The sequence below is a fragment of the Populus nigra genome, chromosome 7 (genome assembly GCF_951802175.1).
Source record: "Populus nigra chromosome 7, ddPopNigr1.1, whole genome shotgun sequence".
Taxonomy (NCBI): Eukaryota; Viridiplantae; Streptophyta; class Magnoliopsida; order Malpighiales; family Salicaceae; genus Populus; species Populus nigra.
This window is the reverse complement of record NC_084858.1, coordinates 5,886,328-5,898,656: the sequence shown is the minus strand read 5'-3', so window position 1 is coordinate 5,898,656 and position 12,329 is coordinate 5,886,328. Positions and strand designations below refer to the sequence as shown.

Below are 12,329 nucleotides of genomic sequence, written 5' to 3'. Positions count from 1 at the left end.
TACAAGTCTCTAGTTTATGTTAACTTCTGGTACTCTCTCTGTCTGGCTGACACGTTTTTTTTCCATTTGTCGAAAAGGAAAACGATTAGGTGGAAGGATCGACAATATGTACACGAGTACAAACTTGAAAGGATGATCTCATAATTAGTATTATGAATTACATACCAGTCCATTTAGTTTTTAAAATAAATTAAATATTTTTTTATTTTTAAAATTAATTATTTAATTTATTGATAATTGAATTTTTTTACTTTAAAAATATTTTTTTCTCGTCAATCTTTTCATAGTCTCTATTTTTTATTTTTTAAAAAAATAAACTGGGAAAGTAAAATAAGTTAAAAGGATTAATTTATTAGTAGATTAAGAAAATAGAGAATAGTTAGTTATTTTAAAAACTATAAAGATATTTAATTCTTTTTGCAAAACTTAAAAGATTAATTTGTAACTCACTCTAATTAACAAGATGCATTTCCTTTTATGTCCATGTAGTTTGAGTTGTAGCCACATGAGATATGAATATAACAATGATAATTAAAATCTTATTGATTTTTTTATTTCTTTTTATTGATTTTTTCTTGTTTTGGTTTAAATGATTTGTTTTGATGAAGGTGGAATTACTTTTCAACTTGGCTAACAAAATATATTTCTATTTTATTCATTTTGTCTTGATTTTCTAGTAGGCTATGAGAAATAAAATTATCATGAATTTTATTATTTTAATATAAATCATTTGATTTTTTCCTTAATTATTGAGGTAAACTTCCTTTATAATATATATATAACCTTATTCAAATATATATTTAATCATGAGATCAAAACTACTTGTCATGATAATTTCCATTGAAATTATAAATCTACAATACTCCTACTCCTAGTAGATGGAATTAACTACTAGGAGTAATGAACATTATTATTACGATGTAATTTGATATATCGTATAAGTAATTATATTTTAAAAATTATATTTAATCATTAGACATCTTATCCCTTTTATTTTCAATTACATCAGAGCATTCCTGCGCTGAATTTCATTAAAAAACCATTGATTTGTGGTGTAAGTTTATTATGGTTGTTTTATGTTTTTTTTTAAAAAATTAATTTTAGTTTTGAGTATTTTTTTAACGAATGTAGATAGAATTTTATCTATTAATAAAGTGTTAGTTTAACGGTTAAGACATTACTGTATTCCTGCGACGATGAGAACACAAGTGTGATCTCCAAAAAATACATTTATAGAAAGGGATAGTTACGAACACCGAATGAGACTAATCTTATCCTTTAAAATTATATAAGGATACTCGAATAAAAAAAATAGAATTTTATCCCTTTTATGCAATGAGATTATTAAAACTTGGCTTCAATCTTTTCACTGTTATTTCACAAAGAGGTAAAAAAAAAAGAGAGAAGAAAAGAAAATTAGAGTAGTTTATTTTGGGAGGGAAAAAAATATCGATTGTGAAAATTAAAAAAATACTCCGCGGCGAGTATGGTGTTGTCAGCGCGTGGTAAGAGTACACTTCTAAGAGCTGAGCTGTTAATGTTTGTGATCCGTTCCGCTGCTGTTGGTAGTGACTGGATTGCCACACGCTCTATTTCACGCCGTGTGCAGCACGTTCTCTGTAGACACCACGGGCCTACTTGGGGTTCATGGCACGTGTGCTCCACGATCATACACGATCCCTGTCTTGTTGACTGTTTGATTGAACAGCAGAGTTAGCGGTATTCTATGTTTCTGCTGTCTAAAGGGGGCCAATAGTATCCCTCAATTCATCACCAGCCATGAGCTATCATTTTAAACTCTCTTTTCCCCCCCTCGAAACATTATCACAAGGACTCCAAGTACAGTCCCCTTACGGGTCCTGTTTTTTCAAACATTATCCATAATGTTTACTAAGAGGGTTTTATAAAATATTTTTTGTTTTAAAAATTATTTTTAACATTAATAAAATAATTTTAAAATATATAAAAAATAATTTTAAATAAAAAAATCAATTTTTTATAAAATATTATTTGAAATAAAATTCTAAATAGAAGATAAAGCCAAAAAAGAATCAAAATGCTAACTAGTGGATAGTGTCATGCAAATAATAGTTTTCAATGGATGTAACGTGATGATAAAGGATTTGAGATCTGCACAGCAGATCTCGAGTTCAAGTTAGGGCGTGCATCACTTGTAAAAACTTAGAACAGTTAAGGTTTTACTTGCTCACTCGAGCCTATAAAATATATTTTTTAGAAGACGAGATTTACTTGAATCCAAATAAAACAAAAAACAAAAAAAAGTCATGCAAACATTATACATCGTCCGAGTAATCATATTTAACGTGTACACGAGATACAATAAAGTTATGTTTTTTATAGTATAGTTAATTTCCAGCATCCAATTAGGAGCTCAAATTAGGTATTGAAAGTAGTAATTTTTGCAGCAAGAAGCGGGAAACGTAATGGGTATGGGCAAGTGGTATTTATAAAATTGTGTTTTTTTAAAATTTAAATTTTATTTATTTATTTTAATGCAGTCATATTAAAAATAATTTTTAAAAAATAAAAAAAATATTATTTTAATATATTTTTAAATAAAAAAATACTTTAAATATAATTATTTATTCATGAACAGTACAAATCCATGTTTCTTTAATTTTTTAAAAATATATTATTAAAAATTATTTTTTATATTTTAAAATTATTTTAATATATTGATATTAAAAATAATTTTAAAAAAATAAAAAATAATGATATTTTAATATATTTTTTTAAAAAATACTTTAAACTTAATCATTACCACAGTCCAACCACGCAAGGAAGATCGAGTATGAGGAAGGGTGCATTCTCTGTTCACGCACTCCATCAAGCATTGCGCATTCTGGACTTTGATTGATGTGTTAGCCATCATCATGACCTCCGTAGACCATGAACTACTGATATGGTCTCAGTGGACGCCTAGGTGTCGAGATGTTATTGATCAAATCCTAGCCATGACATGACAGGTGACTCTATTAGAGTGGATTTGATGTCACGGCCATACAATTATGAGTTGGAGCATTCTTGCCATGGAAATAAATGCTACTGAGATTTCTTTATTACAGACTTGGATGGCTACTTGAGATCTGCTGGTCGGAAACATTGTTATTAATCCGGCCCGGCTTTAACGGGTTGATCTGAAATCCGATCAATCTAGTAGCTGGATTGATTTAGATTTAATAAAAAACCAGCCTGAACAATAACCCTGTAAAACCCAGTCGATTCAGTAGGTTGATTCATGACCCGGACAAGAACTGTTGGATATTGCATCAAGAATTGATGATAAAAGGCTGGTGCTATGGACCTGTGGTTGTGAAGAAGAGTGAGGAGAGTTGTAACTGCTGGTCATAGCTGGAAGGAGAGACCTGATGGGAGTTGTTTGATTATTCCCGTTCACTTAATCGAATGGATTTAATGTTGTTGTACTTCCTGTGCTGGAGTGTCATGTTATAGTTTAGAGAATCCATTTTCATCGTCTGGTAGAAGGATCTTGATGCGGTCTAAGTCATCTTCAGAGTCTTCTTCTTGTTGTTGAAGAGTTGCCATGTGCCGCCAAGACAAAAGCTTTAACCTTCCTTAAAGTGATGTTGCTTGATAAATTAAGGCTTTGATTTTGAAAGGTTATTTAAATACACGTTGGCTATACGTTGTGAATTTTCTATCTTGCCCTCCATTTTGTTTTGCCAACAAAACTGTTGGAGAAAAGGCTATGTTGATTATCATATTTATAAATTAATACGAGTACAATAGAAGAATTTGATTAAAAAAAATTAAAATATTTTTTAAAATTTTATTATTTATAAGATGTATAATTTATATCTACATGAATTTTTTAAAAAAAATTTATATGAAATATTAAAATTTTAAATATTTTTTTTTTAAGACAGGGCTAGGCAGAAACTAAAATCTAAGTCTAAGGTGGTGATAATTTTTTTTAACATGGAAAGGTAAATAGCAAGGTTATCCAGGCTGATTTTCCAGCAACGTTGAAGCTAATATGCAATGACAGCAACAAACAAGCATGTTTTTCAAACTAAAGGCAACATTCTTAGGCTGTTGCATCCAGAGAAGGAAGCATTCACTGCAGATGTTGTAATGACAGTAAGAAACTAAGAAAGCATATTAATGCAGAAATTCTGATTTGTTGATGAATCGTTTTTTCACAAACCACTGTCATCGAAGTGCCACTGTGACTGAGAAATCCAAAATTTTCAGCTGAATTCTTCGATTCCATAGACAATCTAGACACTTTCTCTGGATCACACACTCCAATCCCAAACAACGACATCCTCTCTGCAAGCTCGACCGCATACAAATCCTCTACCCTCTTATCAACCCACTTCCTCAATTCACCCAGACCAATAGCCACCACCACCCTTTCCCTCCCAATCACCCTAATTTTCTTACAATCTCAACCTTAATCATAAAACACATATCTCAACGCTTCTTCCCCGGCTGTCCACTTTTGTTAACCTTATCCAGCAAAAGGATGCCTATATAGCCATGAGACTGGTGAAAAAGCTTCATAGAATTCACTATGACGAGTCTAGCCAGAGAAAAAAGCAATTTGTATACTATTGTGTGCAAACCGTGGCCATGCCAACCTAATGCCTGTTTATTTGCTTGAGTGATCCCAAAACAATAAAAATTCTTCACTTCACTTTGACCACGCAATCATGTATATTTTATATTTTTATACAAACCTTGAAGTAGAGATCACGCTCACCACCAATCTCCAAAGAAAGTCTCAACAAGAAACACAGATTCTCCAAGCATGTTTGTGTCCACAACCAGCACCACCAACGAAGAAAAAGGGTAACAGGCTTTCTCCTAATCCCTCTGCAAAGTTCACCCCAAGGCCATCTAGATCCTTAGAAATATGAAACTCTTTTATTGAGCACTGTACTGATTTTAGTTAGCAATGTAAATAGAAGAGCTGCAAGCCAGTGTGTGTTGCAACAGTATCAGTTTCGCAATGCAAGGGGAAATATGTTTTTGTTATTGAATATGTTGCTTGAATGTTTTTTTATTCAATTTGAACAGAATGGTACTTCAGGAATAGTCTTCCAGACCAGCTTAGACCTTGCAAGGATGAGATCCCCGAAGTTCAGGAGGATTATCTCTGACTCAGGCCTCTCATGATGGCACACTTCATTAATGTTCCACAGGAAATTGGTATATTTGCAGAAGATGGTGGCCTGGTGAGTCGGTATTCAAGCCTCTTATTCGAGGTAGCTTTGTTATTCTGCTTACTGCTATATGAGTTATTTCCTATACCTATACTTACTGCTATATGAGTTATTTCCTATACTGTCCTTCAATGCTTGAGTTCTTTTGGCAGGGGCTGTTCCTGGTTTAAAAGTTTGGTGATAGGGTATCCTAAGGCGTTGGACAGAAAATATGTAATGGTCAATGGTGCTGCTGTTTCTGCTCTAGGCAAAATAATGCAGTTCCATCGTGGAAGACTCAATGTGGCAAAGGTATGTTTACTTGTTTCTTCTTTCCAGATTATTGGCAAAAGAAGCCTTTGTGCTTTACCAAATGCATTTACATTTCTTAGTGAATTTCTTCTTAGACCTTCCTTTTTGGACTGATCTTGTGAGTTCTAGCTCAGTTGAAAGTAAAAGGAGATGTTTTGCATGATTCCATTGCATTTTTGGAAAGAAATCCTCCGATATTTGTCAACAATTCATGCTCTGAAATAGTACAACACAAATATTTTCTAAAAAATGCTGGTCAGTGATCATTCTGTCAAGTGTGAAGCTGGTTTCTTTATTTAGCAGGTTATCGAGATGTGGTTAAGCCATTTGCCACTAAAAATAATAGAAATCAGGAAACAGTTTTGCTCATCGGCTAATTCAAACAATAAAGGTTGATACAGCCAAAAATTCCCCTTTCTGCTATCATTTCTGCATAAGCATCGTCAATACAGCAAAAAATTCCCTAATTAACAAACACAACAAATTACAAGCATCATTTGTTGAAAGAACTACATTACGCGAAAGCAAAGACATGTCAAGCACAGAATAAAGCTACTTGATGAAAAGATGATTTCAAGCCAACCAGAAAAATAAACAAAACTTACTATTCATTCCCTCATGCCTTCATCCTCATCTTCGGCGTCATTTATCTCAAGATCAGCAAGCAACTCCTCTAGAGGAATGGAAGGTATATCTTCCCCATCAGTCATAGATGCCATCTCAGAAGGCTGATATTCTTTGTTACGATACAATGATACATTGAACCTCAACTCCGGGTTCTCTTCCAGATCTCTCAGGAACTGTTCATACTCTGAGTTCATCTTCTCTTGGTCACCTCTAGCTCTCGTGTCATCAACCTCCATATTGAGGGACTTTAGCTTCCAGGAACGAGGCTTCCCTCGTTTCCTCTGGCGCTTCTCTTCATAGCTTTTCTTTACCAAAATTGCTTCTGGAATGACTAGATTTTTGTACTTGTCAAGCTCCATGTCATTACTGTTAGCTCCATGTAAATCATAACCAAGAGCATAATCACCAGGTTTCAAAATATGCCCCAGGTGTGTTTTTATGTTGAACATGGTATCATTCTTCCCAAAATCTGACATGCGAGCAACAGTGGCATCAGCGAGAGCATATCTAGACCCACCAATATTAACTTCAGGGGAAACAAAGTCCACATCAAATACAATATACTCTACAAGTTGCCTGCTAGTGAGAAGAGACTTAAAGGGTGTTCTCCAGTACTGGTCAGCATCCAAGAAGCAGTGTCTCAGGGTGAAAGGATCTAACAAAGCAATGCTATTTGTCACTTTCGAGCAGATCACAAGAGGACCTAGATTCCCCAAGCTAACAGCAACCCTTGGAGGCAAGCAGACTAAATCCTCACGGCAAATTGGAGAGATTTCAACAGAGAAAGTATGTTTGTAATTATAGTTGTTGCTCTTAGTATCATGGGAAACAAGTTGCTTGTCATTGCGACTCTTTACTGGAGCTACTTTACCCACAAAGTCAACAAATTTAACACCATGGCTACGATTTGCAAAGAAAAAATCAATACCATGATCCATTTGCTTTATTTTAATGGCACGGGCAGCAGCATCATGCTTCAAAATCAGCTGCTCCAAGTAAAAGAAAGTTCTTCTATGAGCAACATGTTGCCGGAGCTGGACAGCAGCAACCCACTGATCAGGGTTGGCCTGAACTCTTGTGCAAGAATCACACATTTGGTCCTGCTGAACATACTCAATAACATATGCTTGTTCGAGTATTGCACCATGAAGGACCTCCTTCTGAACTCTCACTCGGAGCTTGATCCTCTTGGAATGCGGTTCAGTCCAAATAAATTCCGCATTTACCAAAATAACTCCGGTGGACTTCAATTTCAACTTCTTCAGACAAAATGCCATCAACTCCCTCGATTCCAGTTGGGCCCTAATCCGTGTACTAGGTGGATCCAAGTAGGTATCACACTCCGGGCAATGTAAAAGAATTACATTCTTCTTTAGACCTTCAGTGATGTCAACTTCAGAGCGCAAACACTTAACACACATATTAGCAGCATTTGGTTGCATAGGAATACCACATTTGCAACACAAAACACTTCCAATTGTTTGATGAACCATAAACATGCCTGCTTCTTCGGCCATATCTGGCAAGTATAACACAAAGAATAAGAACACGGACAATTTAGCATCCACAAAGCAAACACACATATATCAAGATTTGCTTTTCTCCCTTATATTAACTTGACAGACTATAATTCCATCAAAAGACAAAATTTACAATCCAAATCTAGAGAACTAAACAATATAAATCACTGCAAAGCTAATCAATCAACAAGAAGATCAAAAACTAAGAATCAACAAGAAGATCAAAAACTAATAATACAGGCAACATGGAGGAAATGCCTTCACAGTCAAAATCTAACAATCAACAAATGAGTACTTATTTGTAAGAGCTTAAAAAGCATGGAAAAAAGAGGGAATCATTCAAAATCTGCAGCAATTGTTTGCAATAAGAAATCTCAACAAGGAAAAAAACATAAAAAAGTAAGCAGCGTAAGGAAAATAGAGCACCTGTAGAAATAAACACTAATTTCTCCGATGAAATCTCAACCAAATATTTGTTCTGCAAAAGATAACAGAGAAGGAAATTGGGGGCGGGCTGCTCTTCTTAGGAAATTAGGGCATCGTTTTGCTGCCAGCGACGCAAAGGAAAGTTGATGAATATATACGCCGGGTCTCACCCGGTTCGACCGGGTCACGGGTTGACCCACCGGTTCGACCGAGTTTGACTTTTTTTGCGCTAGCTGGTTTTTAATCCTGTCGGACTGGTCCAGCCACCGGGTATCGAGTCGACCTGCCGGTCCGGTCCGGATTTAATAACTGTGGTCGGAAAGCCAAGAGTTCCTTTTAAAAACAGCAAAGTGATAAAAAAATATTTCTGGAGTTGAGGAAAAATTGAGAAAATAGTACATCTACTAGGGCTGTGCCAGGGCAACTAAAAGCAAAATAAATGAAAATGGTGCGATAAAGAGAATTAAAAACGTGGCATTGTAGCACTGGCTGGTCGGAAAGACAGTGTCAAATCTGAAAAGGATGAATCCACGTCATGTCGCCGTTAATTTGCAGTGATTTCAAAGTAATAACTACACAACCAAGACAATACAAAATAAAAAGAAATACTGAAATAACACTGCTGCACAAGGCAAAACAGCGTCTTTTTAGATTTCGTGATATTTAATTTATCTTGCGGTCAAGAAATTTAATATTTAATTAAATATCATGGATTAAAACTATAATATAAATTTAGCTGATATTAGATTTTTTATATATTAATTAAATCGCGGTTTCGCCCGCTTTGAAGAACAAGTCAAAATCCTGGAGATGAAATGAAATTAAAGACACTGCAGTACTTCTCTACAGTCTAAGGATTCTGGGAAAGAAAGAGAGGGAGAGAGTCGTCGAGGAGTATATTGATATTTGTCCCTCTCAAAAACTCCATTTTACAGCACTGCACTTTCTTGCTTGCTGGTTTCTCTTACTTCCTGGTTTTGATCGTGTGTGCGCGCGCGCGCGTGTATTGCTCACACGTGTCAGTATTTCTCCAGGTTATGTTGAAAGGAGGAAAAAAACTTGGTTCAAGTTGAAGAAACGAACAACGTGCGAGTTATGAAAAAATAAAAATGGGAGACCAGGAGAGGATGGGTCCGTGAAAGTTCGAGAAGCTGGGGGTAGTGGGGGGCGACACGGGATCGTTTAGGTGGACCCACAAGTAAAGCCCCGAAAAGGGTAGCCGATGGGTTAGCTATCTTGAGTCCTCACTGAGCCCAAAAATAGTCAAGAAATTTGATTCGATTCGGCAATTAATTCATGGCCACAGACTTCTGAGATGGTGTGTGGTGAAAGCTCCACCTATCTAATTCTCACCCACCTATCTCATATATCGTCCCCTCCTGTAGCGTGTGAAATGCAAAATACTATTTTGAAAAACTTAATTGATAAAATAATATTTTAAATAATATAAATATAGTTTTTTTTATTATATCTATTCTAATAAAAAAATAATTTGAAGAGTTATTTATATTGATGAAGTGGAAGAAACAAGTGTTTTATTATTTTTTAATAAATTTAATGTTATTTTTTTCCACATGCTTACATTTAATTGGTTTATTTTTTTAGTAGCCCCACTTTGTTGGTTTTGACTCTTTAAAGAGATATATAGGAATAGCATTTGTGGGAGAGAAAAGGTATTTTAGCATTTTATTTGGCTTTTCCCTTGGAGTGTGCAAAACAAGCAAAGAAAAACCAAAATATTAATTTTTTATTTTTGACTATCCATTTAGCTTCTCCATTTGAAATGCTCTTACCCGCATCGCAGTTTTTTTTAAAGGAAATTTATTATTTTCAGGCAGTTACTTTTTTTTTTTTGGTTTTGAAAATATGATAGTGGTTATCATTTAAAGTATTTTTTACTCAAAAATAAATTTAAAAATTATTTTTGATATTAACACGTCAAAACGATCTGAAAACATAAAAAATAATTTTAAACAAAAAAATTAAATTTTTTTAGAAAACATGATTTGAACTACATTCTCAAACACTATCTTCTTCTTCATTATCATCTATATTTGTGGTAAAGATTACTTTAAAAAATACATTTTCATCTAAAACTATTTTTAAATAATTTTTTTATTTTTTAAAATTTATTGTTGAGAGTGATATATTAAAATAATCCAAAAATATATAAAAAAATTAATCTAAAACTAAAAAAGTTTAAGAAACATACATTTGAACTACAATCCTAAACAATTCTCATTTTCTTTTGGTGTTCGTTTATGCGGTGGCTTCTACTTTTAAAAGCTCACCACGTAACACATATGTTTGGTAACATCAAAATATAACTGACTTTTTGTGTGGGACCATGTTTTTTTTATTGAAACGCCGATTTATGGGAAGCATGTCTGCAAACCAGGAGATTATAATTCACCTGGGCACTATTCACGTGAACAGTGCCATGATTATATTTACTTATATTAAAAAAAATTATTTTTTACTCGAAAAAGTAGTGTTTAATATTATTTATTAACACTACATAAATTAGAAGAATATCGCATGATGACGTAGCATTTGTAGAATTTAATCGCAATTTCAATTTTGTTTCTAATGATATTTTACTTGATTTTGTTGCACGTTTAAAAAACCATGGAAACTATAGTACTTATCAAATGAATTTCATACATGATGAAAATGTACATAATTTAATGGAATAATAAAAAATATTTGATATAAAATAATATTTATTTAATGATGTAATAATGATAATTAAATCTACAATATTTAAATTAAAAACCATCAATATTAATACATATATATATATATATTTTTAATTATTTTATAATCTCAATTTTAAAAGCATGTTTAACCAAACACATTAAACTACTTTTTATTCAACCTCAATTTCAACCACGGTTTTAACCTAATATATATAAATATCAAACCAACCTTAACTAAAGTATTTTTTTTCAAATCACACTTAGCAATTTCAGAACTCTCATATTAATATACCAGAAGTTTCATACAGTAAAAAGTAAAAATGGAGGGGAGTATCGTTGAGTGCAGATAGGGCGACACTGCCCGCACTCCAGTATTCTAATTATTTTTTAAAAAAATAATTTTAAAACGTAAAAACAAAGAACATATGGATTGACCTTGAAAATGGTTAAGGCAATGGATATTAGCTCTAGCATCTTTGCCCATTATAGGCCCTCCCTGGCAAAGGCGATGGGACCGTTTTTCAGGCAAATAAATGTCGGGCCTCTTGCGTGAGCACATGTCCATGCTTTGTGCAAACAGAAAAAAAATCCCAAAGCATTTTCTTTCGAAGAGACCAAAGCCCAAAGAAAGGTCAGGACTCAGGACTATACCTCCACACAAAAAGATAGAAAGGGAGCGGGGAAGGGAGGAAGAAAATGCTACTGGCACACCTTTTAATTTTAATCCAACGGCACAGAATGAAAAAAAAAAAAACAATTCTTTCAAGAGTGTTAGAAATATAACAATAGTTATTTTTTTAAATATTATTTTATTTAAAAATATTTCACAATAATATTTTACTAATAAGAATAAGTTTTCATGCGTTCTATATAGAAACAATTTCTCATGTGAGTAAGAACTTTCATACTCACTTCCACCACTTCCACTTGGCATGAAGCAGTTTCTTTTAAAAAGTAGTTTAAGTATAATATTATTAGAAAATTAATAATATATTTATATAGGAAATAACATATTAGGATTTATTAGTATACAATATAAAAATATATTAATTTGATATGCTAGTGCATGTAATATTTTAATTTAGATAATATTGCTAGAAAATACATTCAAATACAAAACATGCTATATCTTATAATAACCATACATCTTAAATCATATAAATTGTATTATAAAATTAGGATACCATAGAAAATAATTATATTTTCAATATTCTCCCAACACTAAAAAAATGATTATATGTATATAATATTATATTTAAAATATTTATATTATAAGTATATATATATTATAAAATAAACCATATACAAATAAATAAAACAATAATTTTTTTTACCATTACACTTTTTATATCTTATTGTTTTTTATAAGTGGTTAAATAGTTACATTTAATGTTATAATTTTTTTAAAAAAATTAAAACATTAACAAGTGATTTTTTAATTTATTTTTTATGGCATAATCAAACATTATAAAATATTTTTCAATTTTTTATGATACTATAAAACATAAAAAATAATTAACTTTATAAAAAAAATTATTTTCTATCAAACAAATAAG

The 12,329-nt window shown here is 32.6% G+C and overlaps 1 protein-coding gene across 1 annotated transcript; it reads right to left on the bottom strand.

The window, feature by feature from the left end:
- Positions 1 to 5,893: 5,893 nt before the first annotated feature.
- On the bottom strand, positions 5,894 to 8,232 carry LOC133699491 (uncharacterized). The gene is made up of 2 exons (XM_062122741.1): positions 8,075 to 8,232; positions 5,894 to 7,647 (listed from the first exon to the last, which is right to left on the bottom strand). Exon 2 carries the CDS (start codon positions 7,643 to 7,645, stop codon positions 6,110 to 6,112), a length of 1,536 nt encoding a protein of 511 aa, XP_061978725.1. The 5' UTR covers positions 7,646 to 7,647; positions 8,075 to 8,232; the 3' UTR covers positions 5,894 to 6,109.
- Positions 8,233 to 12,329: the final 4,097 nt, after the last annotated feature.